We start from the raw sequence: 26,308 nt of genomic DNA on the forward strand, positions 1-26,308 counted from the left end.
CCCCCTACCCCAGGCTCCTTTGTCTTAGAGATTTGGTTGAATTTGGTAGCTGACCATTTGGGCCACTTGTTTTTCCTCTTCCTGTGTTTTTGGTTTCTGCTTGTAAGTTTTAAATTCACCAATGAAGAGCCCAAGAAACCCTAGGCTCCCACCCCCACCCCCAGTGAAAGCAGAACCCCAGGCCCCATGCACGCACCCTCTACCTGACTCTCTGTGTGGCTCTAGGTGTGCTGCGTGAATTCCAGGTCTTATAAGTAATAAAACTTTTTTTTTTCAGAGATTCCTGATGGCTGTTGGTGGAGGGCATCTTGCAGTAAGAACCACAAGGGCACATATAAGCACAGCATTGGTTATTGACAGGCTGAGGTCAGTGCAAAACGCGGCCTGCACCTCACGGTGGGGCCAAGGGCTGCAGCCAACAGACCCTTCCTCTTAGAGGTAGGACTCCCCAGACCTAGCCCACCCTCTCCCTTGCCCTACTCACTTGGCCTCAAACTGGCCACTGATGGCTCATTGCAAAAGCAACCAAGAAGGGCAGGAGGTGCCCCTGGTGGATGGTGGAGAGGCGGTGCTTGAGTCAGAAAACCCTGGGTGCGCTGCCCAGCTTTGTTCCTTCCCGTCTGGGACACCTTAGACAAGTTTCTCATCCGGTCTAAGCCTTGATATTCTATCTTTAAAATGGGGACCTGAGGATTCCACAAGACAGCGCCGACCGACCAGGTGTGCTGCAACGAAAGCGCCTTCCATGCTACTCTAGATCTTGGGGGGACATTTGGACTTTGTGAGTTACAAAACTGTCACCTGTTGCACATCCATGCTTCTGGGAGGGTAAGAGCCCAGCAACTAAAATATTTGGGGCAAAGTTCAGTGTTTATTCCTGATTTCAATGAAAACTGGCCCTAGAGTTTATAAACTGGGTAAATCAGACCTATGAGAGTCTGGATAAAGAGTTAAGGGGTAGGTGCTGGAGCTAAACTGTCTGGGTTTAAATCCCAGCCCTACCATGGACTGTGTGACATTGGACATGCTACACTCGTGCCTCAGTTTCCTCTGCCATAAAATGAGGATTATGGTAATAGGACTTACTTCATAGGGTTGTTTGAAGATTTGATGAGTCAGTGAAGGTACGGAGATTAGAACACAGTCTGTGCTTATAAAATGCTGACACCCGAGGGCCTGGACTCCTAATTCCTGGCCTTTGACCATAAGTTGCCTTGTGGCATCTCTTGCATTGCTGCTCAGAGGCCCCTCTGGATGGTGACAGTGGCCTGGCCTGGGAATTAGGGTGTCTTTGCTGATCCCAGGTCTGTCCCTAACTTACTGACCTGGCCCTCTCAGCCACTGTGTCTTCCACGCGACCTCGAACTGTGTTCCAGGCAATGTGCCGGCTGAGTGTAGTGCAGGGTCCCGGGTGTAGCTCAGTCATTATGATAAAGACTTTTGATTAACTGCTTTGTTCATAAATGTGACCTGGTGGGTCTCAGGTGACGAGGCTCTGGCCCCTGCCCAGGATTTGGAACTTGCAAGGTTCCTGAAGCAGCTGCCCAAAACACACTCCCCTCTTTGTCCTGAAGGAAATCCTCTGCTTCTGACATGGCTGACGGGCGGCTCCAGACGTGGTAAGCTTGGGCTTCCCAGGGCCCAGCATGGTGGGGCCCAAGCCGGAGGTCAGCCCTGGCTGGTTCCACCCTACAGAGTTCTCAGCAAGGCCCAAGACATGAAAGGGTCCAATAAAAGTGAGCTCTTCCTACTATTACATGCAAGGGCTGGGATCAGAAGCACTCTTGTTCTTAACCATCCACTCTTTCTGCCTCAAAAGGCCGGAGGGGCAGGGTGGGGCATGCTTAAGGTCATTTAGTTGGGCAGGGGGCAGGCCAGGGGTGCACTCCAGTCCACGATCACGTTCATGCTTCTTTTTCTTCTGACAAGGTGGGGCTGGGGGCCAGGGCTGGGGTGGCTGCTGGTGCCCCTCTCTGGCTGTTGCTGGGAAGGGCTTAGGCCTTTAGCCAGCCTCTTTCAGAGCCCTGCCCTGACAATAGGTCAGCCTGTGCACCCAGCTCCTTCAGACAAGGCTGTGCATCAGACCCCCTGGGCAGCTGTAAAAGGCACTGCTTTGAAAACTGGGAGAATCTCCCTGGTTTGGGGGCTCAGCAGCCTGGCGCATGGGTGCATCCAGCACGGTCTCAGCCTAGGGGCAATCCCGGCGCCTCTCGGATTTCTCAGAGCCTCCCCACCCTTCTTGACCCTCAGAGGGACTTACCCAGGCCCAGGTTGGAGATGGTCTCAAGGTCTGTGAAGCTGCTAGCCTCAAGGATGGCCTGGGGCAGCCTCAGCGTGAAGGGCAGTAAATCTCTGTGGAGACACAAAAGGTCGGAGGTCACGTCGAGAGACCCATTGTCCTGTGTGCCCATTCCCTGGTCCCCACAGCCCCCAAGTCGCAGGCCATAAAGGAAAACCCTGGGCAACCCCGCAGGCTGCTGGGGTCCCCATGCAGACGGGAAACTTCTCTGGGGCCAAGGGACAGAGCCCTGAGGCTGGGGGCAACCAGCAAGATGGAGCCCCAGCTGGCACTGGGGACCCACGGATGCACAAGACCCTCCTGTGTCACCTTTCTTCCCTGGCTTTCCTGGCTTGTGGGAAGCCCAGGCGGCTTCCTCTAAAGGTGCTATTCCGGGTAAAGCAAGTGGCCCGCCCCTTCCTGCCGTCTGACCACCGCTGCTCCACGCTGGGTGCAGCGAGCGCGCAGTCAGGCCCCCTGGTGAGTGCACAGTGGGATGCCCCTGCAGAGGCTCAGCCAGCTCCACCTGCTGCCTTTGGTCTGAATGAGGAGCGACTTGAGGCTGTCCCCAGAGAGCTCCCAGAAGGGACTCAGATGCCCTCCCCCTTAATTATACAGATGGGGAAACCGAGGCCAGAGAGGGAAAACATTTCTGGGCCACATGGTAGGTCAGGGCAGAGTGTGCTGAGTCCCAGGCCTCCTGACTTATGGCCCAGGGCTGTTTCATGGGCTGAGGAAGGGGAGTGTGGCACTGCCAGGCCCTGGGATGGTGGTCCGAATTCTGTGTCCTGTCCTGTCCTGGCAATCTGAGGTCTGTCACAGTCTGATGCTGACCCACCTCTTCAGCCAGGCTGAATTCTGGGCTCTATCCACTTTCTCCCCAAACCCCGATTCTAATCTCTGAAATCCCATCCATCCGTGTCCGCTGAGCGCCTCCTGGGACGGCACTGGCCAGAGCCGCCTCTCCCCTGGCGTCTTCACGTCTTCACTGCCTATGCCCAGCCTGCTGACACACACGTAGCCCTGGGAGTTCCTGAGGGGCGGGCAGCTTTCCTGGCCTCCAAACCCCCACACTGCTAACACAGAAAACTCAAAGAATATTTGCGGAATGGACCATCCAAACTTCAGGAACTGGACTTGGGGACAGCAGGACAGAGACCACCGCTTACTAACACAGGCTTATGAGGCTTCTCAGGGCGCCCCCACCCCCTCATGGGACAGGCTTTCAAAGTGGGTAGAAAACACTTCTGTTTATGGAGGAGCAGGATGGGGGAGGGTGGTAGAAGAATCTGGGCCTTTCGGTGAAGTCCTGGGGTGTGCGGCCTCTGGCTTCTCCCCCGTCAGTGGGGTAGGGCTGGCTCTCCTACTTTTTGCACCTTCTTATGTTGTCACAGTTGTGTGGGTTTCCTGCGGGCCTACGCAAGGCCTTCCAGAGGCCACCTGTCAGCCCCTCCCGCAGGCCAGGTCCAGACCCACACTGGACAGGCCCTCAGCACTCCCTTCCACCTCCAGCCCCGCCCCGCCCCCAGCACCCCAATCTCTAATTTTGAAGGATGGTGGAATTCAGCCTTGTGTCACCTCGGCTTACTTGGCTGGCGGTCTGGACTGCCAGCAGGGTTGCCAAAGGTTGTCCGGTCACTGCGTATACGGTGATGGCCGGCAGAGCCCGCTTAGCCCGCCTGCTGCCTCTCCCACCACCAGGACACCCTCCGCGCCGCCCCACCCCCCTGCTCTGCATGCTGCTCACGCCCAGCCTGGATCCCTGCATCCAGGGCCTCCCCAGCCTGCTCCCCACCTCTGCCCACCACAGACCCTTCCCTTGCACTTGGCCCTCCTCACTGCCTCCCAGAATGTCAGGCTCACTTTCCTACAGCGGGTGTGCCACGCTCGTTCCCACCCCCGGGCTTGGCACCCCCTTGTTCCCTCCACCCTTGTCTACTTAGATTCTATGCAGCTTGCAGGACAGCCCCATGGACCTCCTCCTTCTCTGTGACCCTTCTTCAAGGGTTTCATCCATCTCTGCTCCCCGACACGTCATCCAATTCAGCACTTCACCCAGGGGCCACCTCTTCCAATCCAAGAGAAAGCACACACAGGATGGGTGTTTGTTGAGCAACTGTTATGTGCCAGGTATTGGGCTGGGTGTTACAGGCCTTATATCATATGACATTATTATTACATCACAGCAACCCTATGGATGGGCATTAATATCTTTGTATTAACTAATTAGTTCTGGATCAGAATTCCCTGAGGGAGCTGCTAAAAATGCAGGTTCCCAGACCCAGGCACAGGGGTTCCCAAGATCGGGTCTGGAGGTAGGCCTGGAATCCATATTTTTAAATGACTTTCAGGGTGATCCTGATGGGCACAGCCTTGGGTGGGCATCACGACCCCCAAAGCAAGGGCTAGCAATAAAAATAAAAATTAAGCACCTACCCAGGTATATATATATATATTTCCTTATGTAGAAATACATGTTCCTTATATAATGGATGATTAATTTCATTTAAAAGCATTTACAAATATAGACATTTGAAACATGGGATATTTAGAATAACTGTTCTAACATTTCCCCCCACACCCTGGTGGGTCAGCTTGTGTGCCCCCCTGGCTGCAAACCCCCTTCCTGGAGGCCTCTGTTCCCACAGGTGCTTATCAAACTGTTTGACCATAACTGCCAGTAAGAAACAGATTTGGCATCCTGACGCTGTGAACACACACTCTTTCCTTCTCTTTGTTTCTTCCCCTCTCTCTCTCCCACACACATGTATGCACACTCATATATAACTAAAACAAGAGTTTAGCCAAACAAGACTTATTCCAAAAACATGAGACACATTCTGATATTTTCTAGTTCAATTTTTCATTTAAAAGGAGAGCCAGTCATGATCAGCTGGACCGATGTTAGGACCTTCTCCACGTGTTTTCTGACACCACTCGCCCAATTCTGCAGACATCAGTAGGGGGTGCCCCACAGCTGCGTCGATTCGGACACCACCTAGAGTCAGTGCAGACCCCACAGGTCAAGGACTCAGTCCCACCAGACTGCCCCCACTTTAGATGCCCGTTGCAAATCCTAGGCCGCCCATAATTCCAACCAATTTGGTATAAATTAGAGGTTCCCATGACCCCCTTCTCAGCCTCAGTAGTTTGTTAGGATGGTGCACAGAACTCAGAGAAATATTTCAACTTTACCAGTTTATAATAAAAGCTACAATTCAGGAACAGCCAGATGGAAGAGGTGCACAGCAAGGCAGAGGGGAGGGGCGCACAGCTTCCAGGCCTGCCTGCGTGACACCCACCCCACCCCAGCACCTCCCTGTGCTCCATGTGCAGCACCTGGGAGGCTGGGGGGGTGGGTGGAAAGATCCAGCCCTCTAATCACTTGGTTGTCCTGGTGACCAACCCCATCCTGAGCCTGTCCAGGGGCTGCAGCTGTGTCACCTTTTGGCATAAACTCAGGTGTAACAGAAAGAGGGTCATTATGAAAAACAGAAGACACCCCTACCACTCAGGAAATCCCAAGGGTTTTAGGAGCTCTGTGGCAGGAACCTGGACAAAGACCAAATATATATTTTGTCTTATCCTGCACCCCTTCACAGGCTGTGACCCACAGACTGAAAAGCACCATACACCATGTCTATGACTTCATTAACTCTTGGATATCGGCTCGTTTTCTCTTGCCCTGAAGGGCTTGGCCCCTCCACCCCGGGCCTGTGAAGCTCCTGGAGTGACCTGGGGAGCACTTCTAGGAGGGAAGGCCCAGGCCGATGGGAGTGGTATTTGAGTCCTCTCAGTGCCCCACGGCACCCTGAGCTCCATCAACTAAGGGATCCTGCATGATTTTTGTGGTTTTGAACATCAACCACTGTGGAGGGAAAAACATGACCTCATTTGGGTAGCTCTATCTCTTTTTTTTTAAATTTTATTATTTTGGTATCATTAATCTACAATTATATGAGGAACATTATGGTTACTAGACTCCCCCAATCACCAAGTACCCCCCACATACCCCATTACAGTCAACGTCCATCAGCGTAGTAAGATGCTGTAAGATCACTACTTGTCTTCTCTGTGTTGCACAGCCCTCCCCGTGCCCCCCCCACACATTATATATACTAACCGTAAGGCTCCCTTTCTTTCCACGCCCCCTTATCCCTCCCTTCCCACCCATCCTCCCCAGTCTCTTTCCCTTTGGTAGCTGTTAGTCCATTCGTGGGTTCTGTGATTCTGCTGCTGTTTTGTTCCTTCAGTTTTCTTTGTTCTTATACTCCACAGATGAGTGAAATCATTTGGTACTTGTCTTTCTCCGCTTGGCTTATTTCACTGAGCATAATACCCTCTAGCTCCATCCATGTTGTTGCAAATGAAAGGATTTGTTTTCTTCTTATGGCTCTCTCTTTTTTTTTTTTAAGTGAGAGAGAAGGAGAAAGAGAAAACCATCATGAACTTTGGAATCCACAGACCTGGTTTAAACCCTAGCTCTGCCAATCCTGGCTGGTGTCCCTTCCAGCTCAGCTTCCTGGTCTGGCAGCAGGGACATGATGCCCTCTTACAGGGTTGTCATGAGGATTAAATGAGCCAGGGTAGAAAACTATGGGCCTGTGCCTTGTGGGAGCATGTGTGTGTGTGTGTGTGTGTGTGTGTGTGTATCCTTCCTCCTCCTAAAAGCCAGGGTCAAGAGCACTTTTTGGGGCCTCTGAGCAGTGGGGTCAGGCTCTTTCCCTCTGCCCTGCTAGCTAGGACTGTGCAAAGGTAAGACTGTGGCTTCTGGCTCAGAAGGCAGCTCCAGACACAGGGATACCAGCTTTCTTCAGAGGCAGAGAGAACACCCTCTGCCACCCCTCCTCTGGGAAAGAAGTGTGGCGGCTTAGTCACAACACTGGGTGGTCAGGCCCAAGGGGCCCCTCCCTTCCTTCCTCATTTTGGCTAATGACACCCACTGCATGAGGTTACTGACTCCTGACTCCGGGATGTTCTGAGGATCAGGCTTCATGATCCTTGTAATGGCCTGGTGTGTAGTAAGTACTCCAGAAACAATCAGGTGTGTTAGCGCTCCCGTTGCCCAGGATGGGAACCCTGGCACATCCCCTGTCCCCCCACACCCCCTTCTCTGCCACCCCTCTCAGTTCCCCTAGCCACTGCCCTGGGAAGGCACCTCTATACAGAGCCTAGATGGCTGCAGTGGTGCTGGGCTGGTCCCCACTCTCCCCTTGCCTTGATTCCCTGCCTGCTGCAGCCATGCTGCTCTGCTCAGGTGCAGTCCGACTGGGGGCGGCAGGAAGCCTGCAGAGATGGTGTGTGGGGCCTTCCAAGCATCTTCTCTCCCACTCATGCTCTGGTTCTCCCCACAAAGCCCCTGAGCTGTTCACAGCTTTCCCACTGTCAGGCCTTTGCCCATGCTGTTTCCTCTACCTAGAAGTCTCTTCCTGCCTTTCTATGCCTGGCCTCCAATGTCATCTCTTCCACCAGGAGGCCTCAACTCTCCCGTACACAGAAGAGGAGGGCTGGATGGGGAACAGCACACGCTTTCTCTGGGCTGCAGGCCTTGACACTGTGCTGGGCAGAAGTCAGATATGCTTGGCTTCAAATCTGGCTTAGAGCTTAGCTGTGTGACCTGAGGCAGGTCACACCCCCAGCTATAGCAATACAGTCGATCATTTCAGGAACACTACGCCGGACCTTCTGCTAAGCCCCTTACAAGAATCTTTGCACCGGATCCTCAGCAAAGCCTGGGGCAGAGGTCATCAGCTCCAGATGCGTGTCTGCAGATGAGCATACCTGCCAGGCAGGACTGCTAGAGGGGGCAGAACTCTGTGGGCAGTTCACTGCACAAAACCTGACCACAGAGATGCCCAATGGGAGCCGAAGGGAGCTTGTCTGCAGCATCACTGGCTGCCCCCCCACCCGATTCCCTTGGACGCCTTTTATCAGCTCTGTGCACCCACTGCCCATGCTCCTGAGGGCTAGCACCCGTGAGCCTGAGAGGCTTGTCCGGGCACAGTGGAGCCCCGCGGCCTGCCTCCCTGGAGAGCCCCAAATGCCTGGGTGTGCCACGGGGGCTGGCTGGCTGGCTTGGGGGTACAAAAGCCCAGCCCCGTGGCCTTAAGGTGGACAACTCCAAGGTCTCCTCATGCTCCAGAGCTGCCCTTGGGATCTGGCTGAGGCTGGGTGGCAGCTGAAAAGGCGTCCTTGCTGGGCTGCCCTTCCCCCCTCATCCTGCTCCCCACTCCCCTGCTGCTTTCTCCTTGGGGGCTAGCCCCTAGCATCATCTGAACACCGAGCCTTAGGTCTGCCCCTAGGAGACCCCAGCTAAACTCCTGCTATCATGTCCCTAGAAAAGTTTCCTGAACCCTGGTCTGCAGACAGGTTTGTTATAAATGCAGATGATATATATATATGTGTGTGTTATAAATGCAGATACTATATATGCATATGCTATAAATGCAGTTAAGTGCAGATTCTATATATGATATAAAGCAAATTATATATGTTAAAAATGCAGATTATTATGTTAAAAAGGCAGATTTTATATATATATATATATATATGTTATAAATGCAGATGTTATATACATGTTATAAATGCATATATCAGAATCTCCGGAGTGGGCTCCAGGAGTCTGTATTTCTAACCAGCTCCCTGGGTGACTATGGGGCCAGGGCTGGGAGCCCACTCCAGAACCCTCACACTGACTCCCCCCCAGAGTGCCGCGGTAGGTTTGTGTTGGTTTGGGGTGAGCACTGTGAAGCAGAGCCCATGCCTTCCTGTGTAAGCACAGCATGTGCTCCCAAATGAGTGTGGGACGGAGGAGGACTTGCTGCTCTGATGGGCTTCATCACGCTGCTTGGCCATCCCCGGGCTGGTCTGTGCTATCGTGGGGAACATGCTCAGTCAACAGGCGCCCAGCCCAGGCCCCAAGGGCCCTGAGTGCCCACCCAGGAGCAGGCCCTGTGAGGGAGGAGGGGGTGCGGCGGGCCTGCAGCTCTGTGTGGTGTTCAGGACACACGTCTCAGAGCCAGGACTGGCATTGATCACCTGGGTGTTTAGCAGTGATCGAAACGCCCCTCTGTGCAAGGCCCCGCAGGCCACACAAAGGCACTTGACATGTGCATCTCAGGTTCATCTCCTGCTGCCCCAGATGTGTGGTTTGAAGGAGTCTACTGGGCAGGATCCCAGAACTGTAGAGCCACAGAGCTCTGGCACCTGCTGTTCATCTTAGCTACCATGCCCTTGACAGTGGAGGCAACGGGGCCGGAAGACTTCAGGTCACTGCCCAAGGCCACAGAGCTGGGTCAGGGGTCTGCAACTCCCAGCCTGGGGCTCTTCCTCTTGCAGAGTCTCACTCCTCGGAGGTGGTCTTGGTGCTGACACCCATGCCCCTAAATGTAGGGATGCCAGCTTCTGTCCCTGTGACCTCCTTGTGGGTTTCTGGAGCATTTGAGGAGGGGGGAGTATGCACCTGTTTTTCTGGAACACGGAGAAACAGCAGCCAGAGAAGGAAAGGCTGGGATGTGACCATGGTGAGCTTGGTGACCACGGTTCCAGGTCACTGTCCCGGCACAGCCTCCTATGGCCCAACACGTGGAAACAGAAGCTCAGACCTACTGTCTCTATCTTATTTCCTCCTCCAGCATCTACCTAATGGCTGTTATCATTTCAGTTTTACAGAAGAGGAAGTTGAGCCTCCGATTAAATACCTAGCTCAAGTTCTCGGCTCTGCAATTATGTCATTCATTCAAAGCACCCAGCACGTACCACACACAGTGCAAGACACCTTTTTCTAAGGTAAGAACTTCTCAGAACAGGAAAAGGCCCGTCTCCATGACAGCATGATGTATCATAATGTCAAAGGGTCAGGGGCCTCCAGTGCTTTGCCTTGTAGGACTGGAGGAATGTGCCAGGTCATCAGGCTCACCGCAGGGCACACACACAGTGGGGCAGCTAGAGCAAAGATCATGGTTGTTGGACCTTTATCTACTCTCAATCTCCATTCTGCCATTTCCCAACTGTGCAACTGTGAGCAAGTTACTTCTTTCAGTCTCAGTTTCCTCCTCTGTGAAATGGGAATAACAAGAACACTTACCTCGTGGCAACTGCTTGCAAGATTTAAAAAGACAGTGGATATAAAAACCCTTAGCACAGTGCTGGGTACCTGGAGAGCCCTCAGTAGGTGGCAGCTGTCAGCAACTGTTATTATCAGCATCGCCCTTTCTGCCCATGGGAGCCCATGGGGTCCTGGTAGGTGGGAGGGCTTCTGGGTCAAGTGTGGTGCTTGACTGCAGAGGCAGCAAGGATGGTCTCTTTGAAGGGAGAAGTGGGCCTGGAGCCCTGGACTCCAAGACATCCTGCCCAGCCTCTAGCCAGCCCATGCCAAGGCCCTGTAGCTTAAGTCATTGGCTTATGGCACCAAAATGTATTTTTAAATTCCTGTTGACCTGCAACCAGTTTTGAAAATAGGACAGCTCTGAGGGTGGTTACCAGACACCCACTCCACCCAGCAGCTGCTAATAATCACATGCTGTTTCCCACGGGTGGGGTGGGGGCTCTCAGCCCCTCCTGCTGCCCCTCCAGGAGGTTCCTTCTACAGCCCTTGCAATGGGGTAGGTCAGGTCCACATAGGACTCTAGGCTGTCCTGGAAGCCACAGGAAGCTGGGGTGATGGGCAGTAAGCAAGGGGCAGGTGGTGGTGAGGGAGGGTCCCTTACCAGCAGGTCCAAGAGCGCATCAGAACCAACACCTCCCCTCTCGGTACCAGGGCAAAGCCAGGGACTGTCCCCTCTCTCTGCATCCTCTGGGTTGCACCATTACCTCTGGGGGCTTCCCTGTGGCCATCTACCCCCACCCAAGGTTACACGGACATCTGCTGCAACCGGATACCCTCCCTGTGGGGCAGGTCTACTCACCTACTGACACAGTAGAAAGCAATCAGTCTGAAGATGTCCTCAAACACAAGAACGGAGCCTTCCAGGTACAATACTGAGGAGAGAGGACAAAAGCCTTGGATGAGTGTCCCTGTCACTCCCTGAGGGTGGGGGCCGCGCCTGCTGCTTCACTGTGGGTCCCGGTGGCTGCTACACCCTGGCCTTCCACTGCCAGTTAGGCTGCAGGGGAGTGAGAGTGAAGTACTGGGTGTCAGCCCACTGAGGTTTCAGCTGGTGTTGTCTTAGCCCATGCACATTTATCATTTGGGGCAAAATAACACAGAAGACTCGAGATTGTAAAAGCAGAGTTACACATTTAATTGATCAGGGCCATCTCAACCTGGCAGTTCTGAGCTGTGCAGGGTCAGGTGGAGAGGAGATGCCCAGTCCGTCTTGACCTCCAGGAGGTTCACTGGTCCAGGGGCGCTGGCCTGGGGCCACTGGCCTTTCAGCCAAGAACCCGTGGGCCTGTCAGAACTTGATTTGGTTGTGTGGGTCATTGAAGAGTGAGAGTGACCCTGATATTTTCCAGCTCTGACAAGGATGGGAGGTCAAAGCATTCACCCAAGATCCCATCCCAGGGTGGATCTGCAGTGAGGCAGGTCAGGTCCTACCTCAGAGGGGCAGGGTGCTATGACGTGTGTCAGTGGCTGGAGCTAGGACCAGGCTGACCTGAGGAGAATACAGCACCAGGCCATGCCCGGCTTTGGACCCTCAGGCCCAGGGGCCCAGATGAGCTAAGCGAGCGGGTCGAGGTGCTGCTGCCCATCTCAGCCGCTGTCCACCCCCATGACTCCGGACGCTCAGCCCAGGGCGCCACACGCCCAGCAGGGGATGCTCCCTGCACTGGGGATCCAGGGCTGACGTTCTGAGGCATGAGAGGCACCGAGAAACCGAATCCCACTCCTTTCAGTTCCCTAAGGTTGCCCCAGGGTCCGAGTCCTGGAGGGGACGAGCCCAGCTCCAGGCTGGCTCTGGCCCTGGGGTTGAGTCTGAGTACGTTCCTCTCCTCTCAGAGCCTCAGTTCCTCCAAGTGCAAAAGGAAGGTACCCTTCCAACTGGAACACTAGTGCATCTAGGTGGCCTCAGCCTGCTGTCCTGGTTTCACAGCCTAGGACAGCGTTTCACGGCATTGGTGGTCTGCGAGATGGTTATAGGGGATCCACGGACCAATATCTTTTGTTCTGATTGCTTCGGTTTTATAATTGCCTTGTTTCTAAACAGTTAACATGATTTAAAAAAAAGTTTACATTCATCATCTATGGAAAAGGCATAATGGCTTCCCATTAGGATATAAAAATTTTTTTAAGGGTTTTAAAGAAAAATACTTAGATTATATACTGGAGGTACTTGGAAGATCACCACAAATGATTTAAGTCTAACAAACAGGCCTCGCAGTTACCACCCTCCGTGAATTAACAGCGGCGGGGCAGCCCACAGCGCCACCTATTGGTGGAACTCAGTGCATCGCTGACTGTCCAGAAGCAGCAACGACTGGCCAAGGGAGCCTGCGGCCCAAGGACTGCAGTTGGGCAGAGAGAACGCTCCATCCCTGCAGTGGGAATGTAAAGATCTTTCCCAGGAATCTGTCAAGGCGGGCTAGTGGGGATGCAGGCAAAAAGCCTAGCCTCACAGCTGGCAAGTGTGCTCTCAGTTAGCATCTTTCCTATTCCATGGTCTGACCTTTCCGGAGCACAGACAAAACCTTTAAGATAAAGTCAGTTGCTCCTTCTTCTGTGGCCCTTGGCACTTTATAGCAAGCCCGTAACTTCCTTTTGCCTCAGTTTACCCGGCCAGCCACTTTCTGGTCAGCTCCTCGAGAGCAGGTGCCAGAGCTCATTCATTATTGTAGCCCAGGCCCAGCACAGTTCTAGATGGAGTGGCCCAATCACCATTTTATTGTTAAAAGTGTAGATCTATAAAATCATAAGCCATGGTCAAGGCTCATGTTTGTTTCTTCATAATTTGACTTTTCTGCCCCAGTCCTAGCTTCCTGCCACATACCTCACCCCTGGGCTCCTGCATGCCTGGGCCGGGGCTTGCCCAAATCTGAGTCTCCCTTAGCACCCAGGACTGTACATGGCATTTTGGGAGATCAGTAAATGCTTACTAAATGTCTGCCTGGGATGGGGACCCCAGAGAGATAATGGCCTCTGAAGCGTGTTGTCTGGGATCTTAGACCATTGCACCCCCAGCTGCATGGCTCATGGTCCTTCCCTCCAGGTGTCCAAAGAGACACCCCAGACTTGAGGAAGCCCTGACAGATAGCTTCATACCATTCTGGGGCAGGTACAGATGCAAATCCTTTGTTAAACACTCCTTCGTTCTGATGAGTGGTGGGTGGGCTTAGCTTCCAGGACTGCCCTGTGCCCCACACTGTACAGCTGGTTGGTGTGGGGGTCCCCAGGCCAAGCTGCCTGAGCATGAGCATGTCTCCATCACATTGTTGCTTATCCTCTCTGTGCCTTGGGCTCTTCAGCTGTATAACAGAAATAAAGTCTCCATCTGTTGTGGGTTGAATTGTGTCCCACCAAAAAGATGTGTTGAAGTCCTAAGCCCTGGTACATGTGAACATGACCTTATTTGGAAATAGGGTCTTTGTAGATGTAATGAAGTTAACGTGAGGTCAGATTGAATAAATCCAGTGATTGGGGTCCTTATAAGAAGACACATAAAGGCATGGAACACATCACAGAAAGGAGAAGCCATGTGACAGAGGCAGAGACTGGAGTAAGCCAAGGGGCACCAAAGACTGCTGGCTGGCACCAGAGGCTCAGAGAGAGGCTGCAGCAGACTCCCTGGCGGGAACCAGCCCTGCTGACAGGCTGATCTGGGACCTCTGCCTCCAAAACGGTGAGAGCATAAATTTGTGTTGTTTGAAGCCACCTGGTTTGTGCTGCTTTGCCACAGCAGCCCTAGAAAACCGGTGTACCCCCTCAGACACAATGCTGTGGGCGTGGAATAAATCAGTCCGCGGGAGCTGCCTAGAACAGTGCACAGCATGCCCAGCCAACCGCACTACTGCTACACCATGAGTGTGAACAGGGGAGGCAAGCGTGCTGTGAGGCAGGGTGGGAGGTGGGTGGATTTTTGAGGCCGTGTTTGGCCTCATTTTGTAAGGCTCCTCAATTTAAAACTCTTCCCTCTGGACAATTTTCCTCATTCTCGCCCATCAACGCAGTCCTCCAGCCTGCCTCCAGGGCTTTGCCCATGCTGTTTCCCCGAGCACAGAGAATCCATCTTTGCCCTGCCCTGCCTTCAGGGCTCTGCTTCCAGGTCCACCTTGGGTCCATCCGAAGCCTTTCCTGAGAATTCCGGCCCCTCCTGTGGGGAAGTGCACAAAGAGCGTACTGTCCCAGCCACGCACCTGCACCAGGGAAACGCTGAGCCTGTGCTTCCACCGATGCAGAGCACGGGTTCTCAGACTAGGAGACCTCACTCACTGAGAGCAGAACGGGTCTCCCTTGCCGTCACCTGCACTGCATCTGGCATTGTACCAGGCTCCCAGTGAGGCTCCAGAAAGGACAGCTGGGCTGACCAGGTCTTCTGGTGCTAGAATCAAGAGGAGACCAAGTAGACAGAGACAGAAAGGAGGTTCCTGGTTGCTTAGGTCTGGGGGGTGGAGAGAGAGGGGATGATGCTAAAAGTAGGAGGCTTCTTTCCCTCTCTCTCTTTTTATTGTGGCAAACTAGAGAAGGCATCAAATTTAGCATTTTAACCATTTGAATGTATATGACTCATAGCCCAGCCAGTCGGCTCCTCCCAGTAAAGATGCCAGTTGTACCTGGTCACCTTTGACAAGCACGAGCAGCCGCTCTCTGCACTGTGTGCTGTCTCGGGTCCTCAGCAGAAGCCTCTGTGGTAGCATGCCAGGCCCTGCCTAAACCGTTTCATGCTCAAAGGGGCAGGCAAGGGAATGGGCACCAGTCAGCTGCGCCTGAAACGTCCTGAGATGACAACAGGCAAAAGGTAGTTGGATTCTGCCTCTGCTTGGAGAAAAGGAACTATTTCACCTTACAACTCACTACTAAGGCTGAGTTTGGGACAAGACAGAGATGCCAAGTCCACACACGCTGGGCTGGCTTAGTATCAAAATGAAATGTCCATGAAGAGCAGAAAACCGGAAGATGGAAGATGGTTTTAAAAGAAAGAAATTTTGTTTTACTACTCACACAAATGAACTGCTGAGGACAGGGGCTGCATGCATCTCCTTCCTTCCCCATGGTTACCCCCAGCACCAGGCATGGCGCTTAGCTCATTCAGATTTCACTGTTTCACATGGGTTCGTGTGTGTGTGTGCACGTGCACGCAGCACCACACAGTTGCCACCTGTAATCACCACCACCATCAAGCTGTTCCCTGCACCACCACTGCAAGGCTCCCCAGTGCTCCCCCTTTAAGGCCAGGCCCACCCCAGGCCCTGGCAACCATTCATCTGTTCTCCCTCTCTGTGATTACGTTATTCCACAACCATCGTATAAATGGAACCACACAGTGTATATCCTTGGAGATTGGCTTTTTTTCACTTAGTGCATTTTTCTTGAGGGCATCCAAGTTGTTGAGGGCATCCATAGCTTGTTCTGATTACTGAAAAGTATTCTATGGTCTGGATGTACCACAGTTTCCTTGGTTATTCTCCCACTAAAGGACATCTGGGGAGTGTCTAGTTTAGTTATTATGCACGAGGATTCTGTGAACACTTATGTATAAGTTTCTGCAGGAAAACATGTTTTCCCTTCTCTGGGATATATGCCCAAGAGTACAATTTCTGGGTCATATGGCAAATCTATTAGTGTTAAAAGGAACTGCCAATTTTCCTGGGTTGCCATACTATTTTACATTCCCACCAGCAATGTAGGAGTGATCCCAGTTTCTCCCCATGCTTGCCAGTTTGATGTTTTCATTATTTTTTAATTTAGCCATTCTAATAGGTGTAGCATGATATCTCATTGTGGTTTCAATTTGCATTTTGAAAAGATGTTGGACATCCTTTTGTGTGGCAGTTTGCCATTTGTATATCCTCTTTGGAGAAAAGTCTGTTCATGAATTTCGCCCATATTCTAATTGGACAGTTTTTTTTAATGTTTAATGTTTGTTTTTAACCATTTTATTAAGGTATCATATCCCCACACCATGTGATTCACCAATTCAGAGTTCACGATTCAAAGATCTTAGAGTGATCAAAGAGTTGTGCAACCATCACTATGATCAAATTTGTAATATTTTCATTATCCCTGAAAGAAACCATGTGCTGTTAGTGGTCACTTTCCCTCCCTCCCTCCTCCAAGCTTCTGGTAGCCACTGATCTTTCTGTCCCTGTGGATTTGCCTATCGTAGGCACTTCGTATATATGGAATCAGACAATACGTGGTCCTTTGTGGCTGGCTGCTTTCACTTAGCAGAACATTTTCAGTGTTCGCCCAAGTGGGAGCATGGGTTAGTACTTCATTCTTCTTTATGGCTGAATATTATTCTACTGTATGGACATAGCACATGTTGTTTGTCCATTCATATATTGATGGCTATTTGGTCTGTTTTCACTTTTTTGCTGCTAAAACAATGCTGCTGTGAACATTTGTGCACAAGTTTTTGTGTGGACCTAAGTTTTCATTTCTCTGGGGTATATACCTAGAAGGGGAATTGCTGGGTAACTGTATGTTTAAGAAACTGCCAAACTGTTTATTCAAAGTGACTGCACCACTTATTTTCCCACTAGCCACGCAGGAAGATTCCAGTTTCTCCACACTTCTGCCGATACTTGTTATCCTCTATCTTTTTTACTAAAGGTGTCCTAGTGGGTGAAGAACCAGCAGGTGGGGCCAGACCCACTCTTCCAGGTGCCCGTCCCACCCATTGGGATCCTCCCCCTCTAGGAAGGTCACAGTGGCCTTTTGGCTGATGGGACCCACTGTTGCTCAGCAACACCACGGTTGCCATGGGAACCACCTGGTCAGCTTGTGGTTCAGGCAGTAGAAGGACAATTGGCTACCACCATCAGGCCTAGCTGAAGGCCCAATTTTCTGAATTAGATAATTAAGAGTAAATCAAGAGCCACTGTTCCGACGGGTGGAAGTGGGGAGAGCAGCAATTTCTCTGGGGCCTGAGGACTCCGTGGTTCCAGGCCCAGCTTTGGCACCCACCAGCTCTGAGATTCTCCCGGCTGCCTCTCCTGTAAGACGGGAGAGCGGCCCCCTCCAGACCTGGAGGAAGGGGCTGCTAGACCAGGGCTTCTGGAACTGCTGGCCCAGTAGAGGGCACAGGCTACCAGGAGGACTGGGGAGGACGAACGGCCCCATATTGGGCAGCACGTCTGCTGTTGTTCTCTGGGGGGACTTGCTGCTGAGCTATACAAGGACTCGTGCTCAGAGTGGTACAAACTCTTGCTTCTGTTCCAGGCAAAGCCCAAACCTGAACAGTACCAACCAGGCGCGGGCCCCTGTTTCCACCCACCACCTCTGACTCCTGCTTTCTCTAACTGCCAGGTGGGGATAAGCATCACGAGGCCCTCTCTGGCTCTCGTGCAGAGGCTGGAGTGGGATTCTGCGGAGGCTCAGAGGGAGGATAGCAGCCCCTCCAGCAGAGATAACACAGTGGTCCGGCAGGTCTCAGGGGAGGGTGGAAGGGCGAGCTAGGGCTCAGGGACCCGGGAGAGGAAGCTGACTTGAGAATGTGCCGGAAACGGTTCCTTTTCTTTCTGGCTGTTACTGAGGGTCCAGGTCCTTGGCCTCTGGGTCACTGGCTGGTACCCTTCACTGTTTATTTACCAGCCTGCTCAAGCCTCCCTCTGTATAGTTCCTACACCCCTTCCAGCCCTGAAGCTGAAGTGTGAGATCACCTTCCTTTACTCTCCAGCCCCCTCCCCAAACCCCAGGTCCCTGGGGTATACAGGCCACAGGGAGGCTAGTGGGAAAGGAACACAAGAGGACCTGGCAGCCACAGTCAGGGGTCCAAGCAGGGGGCTGCCTCCAAATGCTCCCAAGGCCCTGTCACAGGGTCTGGCAAGGGAGCAGAGAGGTGCCTCCTTCTCTAGGTGGCTGCAGCCCTGCACTAAACTGCACAACTTGACAAACAGAACACCAGTTGTTTCATCCCCCACTCAGCTCACCTACAAGGCAACTGCCCTTGACAGGCCTGGGTATGAGTCATGGCCATATTTGCTGGTTGTGGTTGGCAGAAGGAACAACTGCTCTTGATTTCCTCTTGAGAATTTTAGGATGAAAAAGGTACAGCAATACCTTTTTACTGAGTTTTATACCACATGCCCAAGTTGGCTCAGACCAGAGACCCAACCAACCCAAATGTCCCTCCCAGTGGATGGAAAACAACAAAAGCCAGTGTGGAAAGGCCCTTAGACACAGCTCCAGCCCAACCTCCCCACTGTGTAGCTGGAGAAACTGAGGCCCAGAGAAGGTGCATCATTGTGTCATGAGAGGATTAGCTCACGTCTTTCCCGAGTTCGGTTCTGGTGCTCTCTGGAATCTAGGGTCTGATTCTGACCGCTATTGCTCTGCCCCTGCCTCCCAACTTGCCAGCAGGGGCTTTGAGCCTCCTGATTAATAATGGAAGGTTAGTGTTTTCAAGGTTTTAATAGTAACAACAGTAATAATAATATCATCTACCTATTAAGTGCCTATTCTGTGCTAGCCTCTACGTAGTCTTCATGACAACTCCACTATCATCCTTTTATAGGCAAGGAAACTGAGGCTTGGAGAGAGTAAGTAAGTGGTCCAAGAGCCACAGTCACGACCAGGTGCCACCAGCCCAGAAGCCTGGTGTATCAGGCCCCTTTTGTTAAGGAGAGGGGGTGTCATGGGGAGGGAGGGCATCCAGTCTTCCATACTGGAATGCACTCAGCATGTCTTGTCAGCTAGAAGAGATGCTTTCCCATGGACCACACATTTCCTCCCTTGCCACTGGACAGGCCCCCCGTTACCCTCAGTGAAACCCTCCCGGGCAGAACTGTGGCCTGCCTCCCTCTGGCCCTGGCACTGGGGACACATTCCACTTCAGAGCGTGATTATGCCACATCATGATGTGTTCACAGGCCTGACTTGGGCCCAGCACGAAGCTCCCAGAGAGCAGAAGCCAAGCCGTCCTTCTTTTTACTGTCCCAGAGCCCGGACCTTGTCAGGATCGCACCATAAGCCGAAGGGGGTTTGAGGCTCTTAAGAGCATTGATTCTGAGCTCCCTCCTGGCAGCCACTTCTGCAGCAACTGCCACTACCCTGTTCAAGCTGCAACGAAACATTCCCTTTCTTGGATGGGGCTCTTCCATATTTAGCAACTGTGGAGATGAGGATTTAAGTCTGGGAAGAGGAATAGGGACCAAACTGTCACAATGCAGATGGGTCTTTGCCTGGGAACTATTTATAGGCTCAGATGCCAAAACATAAGGGGAGACATTGGACAGATGAGCGAATTGTCAAGTGTCAGGGGAGACTAAATAAAGAGGAGGCAGACAGGGAGGTGCTAGGGAGAAGGGTGGGGAGGGATGGAGGAGGAGATGCCCAGCAGAGGCAGCCCTCCTGGGGGACTGAGCTGCAAGGAGCTGCCAGGTGGGGAAAGCGATCTGCTTGCTCCTCTGCTCATGCTGCAGGTGCCGGGGCGGTGGTTGGGGGCGTGACTCTCTACCTGCACCCACTCTAAAGAAACACTTTGCTCTCTTGGGGAGCTGAGGGAAGGAAAGGAGATGACAGCAGCTGCTGGCAGAACAGCAGCCACAGAGGACCCATCAAGGAACACCCAGCCCAGAAACCAACCCAGCTTCACCTTCAGGATCTTACAAAGTTCAGCCCATCCCTGAACTTTCATGTGAGGTCTAGAAGAAAGTGACCGCTGCTCGTGAAAGTGTGAGACTCAGAGAGGGTAAGTGGCTGACTGAAGGTCCCAGAGCTAGGAAGCAACACCAGGACATGACCTTCAGCGAGCCCGCGTCCACAGTCTGTGCTATTGCCTGGAGTCCTCGGCTGCTGGCTCTCTAGATGCTTCTGTCCAACAGGAATATCATGCAAGCTATATGCGCAATTTAAAATTTTCTCATAGTCATATTAGAAACACAATTGATCTTTCCTTGAATAATGTGAGTATTAGGGGTGCCAACCCCCATACAGTCAAAAATTGGCATATAACTTTTGACTCCCCCAAAACTTACTAATAGCTTGCTGTTGACCAGAAGCCTTACCAATAGCATAATCAGTTGACAAAAACATATTTTATAAGTATCATATACTACATTCTCACAATAAAGTAAGTTAGAGAAAAGAAAATGCTTTTTCAAATTGTCACACATCTCCAAAAATTCTTCTGATATATTTAGTTCAAACCGCTGTTGCTCAAGGGTCAGTTGTAGTGAATGGAAACTTGTAAAAATAGTCCTATGTTCTATTTAACCCAATATATCTAAGATATTATCAGTTCAACAAACTATAAATGTAAAACGATTACTAATGAGACATTTTCCATTTTTTTCATACTGTGTTCAAAACCTTGTGCATATTTTACACTTAATAGCACATCTCAATTCAGACTCCCACCTCTCAAGGGTTCAATGGCCCCGTGTGGCTCATGGTTGCCGCACTAGACGGCATAGCCCTAAGCAGGGTCCTCAACCAGGACCAAATTTGTCCCCCAGGGCACATTTGGCAATGTGTGGAAACATTCAGGCTGTCACACCTCGGGGGTGGGGTGGATGGGGTGGCACTGCTGACATCTAGTGGGCAGAGGCCAGCGCTGCTGCTGAACAGCCCTACAGTGCAGAGGACAGGCCCCTCAGCAAAGAATGGTCGGCTCCAAGGGGCAAGAGTGCCAAGTTTCAGGAACATCCTACTCCAGAGGGAGCCGGTCTGTGCTCCTTGGACAACTGGCAGCATCCCAGGAATGCTCAGATGCCAGCTCACAGTGGGCGCCCAACATCAGTGCTGGGCACAGAAATGAATGGAAGCCAGGAGTGCCCAGCACAACTCTGAATCCAGGACTTCAGCCTCACGGAACCGTGCCTTTGTCCTCTTCACCAGCAGCGCAGAGACACCAAGAGCCACAGACTGGGTGGTGGGATCAAGACCAAGGGACCAGCCTCAGGCCAATTGATGTCCTGCTTGCTTCAGCACGTTTCTGAAACACCTGCTTGTAAATCCCCAGCCAGCTGGACTGCAGATGCAGCTGTCTGTCTTCTCTGCTGACCCTGGTATAAGCATCCTAGAGCAGGCTCAGCCGTTGCAAGGGGGAACCCTGCAGTTCCGGGGAGCAAATTCAATGGTGGGGGTGTGATAGGGCCCTTGACTGTGGCTGTAGGTCAAACTGCACCTTCCAAATCAGCCCACCAGTAGAAAAGCTGATGTTCTGATCCTTTACTTCCTCACTGGTTCTGAATGAACAAGTGGAAGAAAGGGGTGCTATTTATAGACCCTCTGAAACCCCTGCAGGCATAGGGCTGAGTGCCCTCCTGAATTAGCATAAACGAATCACCCTCCCTGGTGGGGAAAGGGGACTCCACCACTCTGTTGCTGCAAAGAGGACTGTTTCTGTTGACACAGGGAAGCTCCTATGACCTACTAGGGATCAGGGCTCCAAGTTCTCAGGCAATTAGATTCACCGAGTCTTAGGTTTCTCTAGCCCATCATCTAATTAAAATTCCTCTTTAGTTACCAGATGGCAATTTTACAGTCCCATAAGAACAGGTGGAAATGGGAATCTTGATCCCCAGGGATGTAATCAACACAGACGGACATTGCAGGGTTAGCATCCCATCCCTTGGAGACTCTCAGATCTGTACCTTGGGCTCTGCTCTCCTTCCTGAGACCTGGATAAAGGGATTTATTGTATTTTATTCATTAAATATGTGCTAAACACTTACTATATGCCAGGCACTGGCATGATGGTAGTGGGCTTCTCTCTCCCAGGCATGGGGCCCCCCATATTCCTTGCTGTCACCCCCTCCAACCATGCTTTCCCTGGACCTCGGATGATGCTGCCACAGGTCCCCGACCCCAGGTGCCTCCATTGGCTCCTCTTCCTCCTTCAGCCAGTTCTGCCAACCAGTGATGTCAGTTCTCCTCTTATATATCTCAGGAGCATGTCCCCTCTTCTCCAAGCAGCTGCAACTTCGGGGTCCAAGCACCACCATGCTGTCCCTGGACTGCAGTCAAGTCCCCTCTGGGCTTCATCATTGGGTTGAAGATGCAGTCCAGCCTCCACAATGCCCGTCAGCAGGGAAGAGCTTCTATTTGAAAGGTACTCCATATCATTCCACCCCACCTCTTCCCCCGGGGCTCTTCCCTGTGGCCTTTTAGAGACTCTTAGAGAAAAGCCGAGCTTCAAGACCTGGGTGCACATTGTCCTGTGATTGGCCCCAACCAACAGTCTCATTCTCTGCCTGCCCCTCCCTTCCACACACCCTATTCCAGCCAAATGAACTTCCCCCAACACACTCTGACACGCTGCACCTCTATGCCCTTGCACCCACTGTCCTGCGGCATCACATTCTTCCTCTCTCGCTCACATGGGACATTTCCATTCATTCTTCAAGAGAGAACTCACATGTCCTCACTCCCCAGAGGGGCTCCCTGGAGTCTCACTCACCCACCAGTGTTTGGGGTCCTTTCACTTTGTGCAGTAAAATCCTAACGTCTTAATGTCATCATTTCTGTATCGTTAGGGCCTAGTGTCCTTGAATTGAGTAAATGAATAGTGAATGTCTTAGATAATTCTCTAATTAAGTAGTGTGCATGATCCTTGCACCCCAAAGGAGGTAGAAGTTTCCTTGAGAGCAGAATCATGTTTTCAACTCAAGAGCAGTACAGGGTAGTGTTAGGAGCCTGTGGTGGGGAGCCAGACTTCCTGGGCTAAATCCTGACCCTGCCACATACCAGTGTGTGACTTTAACAAGTCACTTAGCTTCTCTGTGCCTCAGATTCCTCATCTGCAAAATGGAACAATTCAAACTTACTGTGGTTACTTATTGCTGTATAACAAACTACTTGCAAAATTTAATGGCTTAAAACAACAGTCATTTTATTGCAGCTCACAATTTTGTGGGCCATGAATATGGGCAAGGGCTCAGCTGGGAGAATCTTCTATTCCTCCTCACGGCACTGACTAGGTCATTAAGTGGTATCCAGCTCAGACTGCTCTGGTCCAGAGGATCCAGAAGCTTCACTCTTCCAAGCCTGGGGCCTTGGCAGGAACAGCTGGAAGGCTGCACTCTTGGGCCTCTGTCCCTGTCCATGTAGTCTAAGGCCTCTCTAGGTAGTCTCTCCAGGATGGTGGTCTCAGAGTCATCAGATTTCTTACATGGCAATTCCGGGTGGGCTCCTAGAGTCCAAGTGGAAGTTTCCAGTTCTCTTAAAGCTACACCTAGAACTGGCATTGTGTCATTTCTGCTACTCAAGGCCAACGCAGGCCAATCTAGCTTCAAGGGGAGAGGCTGTAGGCCCTGGATGGGAAAATGAAGGGGTCAACTAATGTGCCACAATCTTGAATCTGCCACATGATAATGTTCATATCCTAATGCAGATTAAATGAGTTAATTCATATATATAAAGTGCTCAACACATGATTACTCTTGGTGTCCCACTTCTTTAGTCTCTTGCTGTACCCAGCAAAGGCCTGGGCACCCAGAAAGTTCTCCATTAATACTTCATGTCATAACTCAGTAGAGGAAGAGGCACATAGTGAACATTCTAGGCACAGATTCTAGGCATTCTAGGCAACATCCTGCATAGAGGGAGCTTCATGTACAATCTCTGAGCCACATTCTGCAAACTGGGGGTCCACCTGGAGTCCTAGGATACTCTGGGTAACCAGGTTAGGAGGGAGCACGAGAGATGGCAGAACCCACACAAATCTAACGTGGAGTCTGTGTATGCCAAGACCCCTGCAGGCCCCCTCTACGATTTTCCCCAAACCCGTGTGGTACAGGTGAGGAGACCAAGCTCAAAAAGGCTTGGGCATTCACCCAAATTCAAGCAGGTAGTAAGTGAAAGGCTTCAAATCCAGGCCTGCCTGTCTGTTGGCCCCTCCTACAATAGCCACAGGGCCTTTCTCAGAGAAAACCATGGTAAATGCTCAAACACATCTTCTCAGTGACCGGGAGGGCTCTGGTCCTCGGATCCTGAAGCCAGTAAGGAGCCTCCCAAGCTTCCACGGGAACATTCCTCATGATTTCAAATGCAGTCCCATGATCTGCTTACAGTCTCACATTATACATCTGATTTTCTAGGAATCTCTGCTACACCTGTTGTACCACTCCCTGATTCCAATTTATTCCTGTTTTTGTAAAGACACAGCTCCCACCCTTAAAGATATAGCCTTTCATGTAAGAATTATAACAAATTACATATAAACACACACAGTATATCTACACACCCACATCATGCTTTGTTTACAAAATGCCCACATATATGTCACTTACCAGTGGTTCTATAAGGTGGGTATTACCGTCCCCATTTTGTAGATGAAGATGGGCTGCAGTGTGCTGGTAAATGTTTAACAACTGGCTCTCCAGGAAAGGAAGTCTGGACTTTACAGCATTTGCCAATTTCCATAATGTAAATACTCCCACCATGTTGATTTCAAGACTGGATCTGGGATATATGTACAATTAACTCTCATGAGCTAGAAGGAGTGGCTCCAGCATGCTACCAAAACCGAGGCTTGGAACAGATCCTCTTTCAGATGATCATTAAGAGGCCTGGAATTCAGGAGACCCCACTGACTTGAGGGAACCCCTCCTCACCATGCTGTCCTGCTTGAAGCTGTTTAGTCCCTGCCAGCTCCCTTTCTGTCCAGCTCTGGTTCTTTGCAGTGAAAGTAAAGCACGTGGGTATAACGTAGCTTAGGCCTCAGCTTCTGAGCATAATTCCAAAGTTCTTATGGATACTCAGTGGTTGTGCTCTTCCTCCCCCTCTGGTGTCCTCCGCCTGCCTCTGACTTGGACAGTCATATGCACGAGGAGCACAGGAGCCAGGACAGGCAGCAACCTGGCCCAGGGGAAGGCGCTTTACAGCCCGGGCTCACTCACAGTGGCATCCTTGGGAACAGTTCTTCAGGCTGCAAAAATGGGACCCTATCAGTTAATATACGATCAAGGAGCCGTGGATACACAATGGGGAAATGACAGCCTCTTCAACAGCTGGTGCTGGCAAAACTGGACAGCTACATATAAGAGAATGAAACCGGATTATTGTCTAACCCCATACACAAAAGTAAACTCAAAATGGATCAAAGACCTGAATGTAAGTCATGAAACCATTAACCTCTTAGGAAAAAACATAGGCAAAAATCTCTTGTACATAAACATGAGCGACTTCTTCATGAACATATCTTCCCGGGCAAGGGAAACAAAAGCAAAAATGAACAAATGGGACTATATCAAGCTGAAAAGCTTCTGTACAGCAAAGGACACCACCAATAGAACAAAAAGGCATCCTACAATATGGGAGAATATATTCATAAATGACAGATCAGATAAAGGGTTGACATCCAAAATATATAAAGAGCTCACACACCTCAACAAACAAAAAGCAAATAATCCAATTAAAAAATGGGCAGAGGAGCTGAACAGACAGTTCTCCAAAGAAGAAATCCAGATGGCCAACAGGCACATGAAAAGATGCTCCACATCGCTAGTCATCAGAGAAATGCAAATTAAAACCACAATGAGATATCACCTCACACCAGTTAGGATGGCCACCATCCAAAAGACAAACAACAACAAATGTTGGCGAGGATGTGGAGAAAGAGGAACCCTCCTGCACTGCTGGTGGGAATGTAAATTAGTTCAATCATTGTGAAAAGCAGTATGGAGGTTCCTTAAAAAACTCAAAATAGAAATACCATTTGACCCAGGAATCCCACTCCTAGGAATTTACCCTAAGAATGCAGGAGCCCAGTTTGAAAAAGACAGATGCACCCCTATGTTTATTGCTGCACTATTTACAATAGCCAAGAAATGGAAGCAACCTAAGTGTCCATCAGTAGATGAATGGATAAAGAAGAGGTAGTACATATACACAATGGAATATTATTCAGCCATAAGAAGAAAACAAATCCTACCATTTGCAACAACATGGATGGAGGTAGAGGGTATTATGCTCAGTGAAATAAGCAA

General features: G+C 51.2%; 1 protein-coding gene across 1 annotated transcript in view; it reads right to left on the bottom strand.

Annotated features, from left to right (window-relative positions):
• RIN3 (Ras and Rab interactor 3) overlaps positions 1–26,308 on the bottom strand; it is a 118,077-nt gene that overhangs the window by 33,517 nt on the left and 58,252 nt on the right. The window contains exons 5-6 of the mRNA XM_057488195.1: positions 11,185–11,257; positions 2,261–2,352 (exon numbers count right to left, since the gene is read on the bottom strand). Of these exons, the coding sequence (XP_057344178.1) occupies positions 2,261–2,352; positions 11,185–11,257 (165 nt within the window). The remainder of the gene's footprint in view (positions 1–2,260; positions 2,353–11,184; positions 11,258–26,308) is intronic.

The sequence above is a fragment of the Manis pentadactyla genome, chromosome 11 (genome assembly GCF_030020395.1).
Source record: "Manis pentadactyla isolate mManPen7 chromosome 11, mManPen7.hap1, whole genome shotgun sequence".
NCBI lineage: Eukaryota > Metazoa > Chordata > Mammalia > Pholidota > Manidae > Manis > Manis pentadactyla.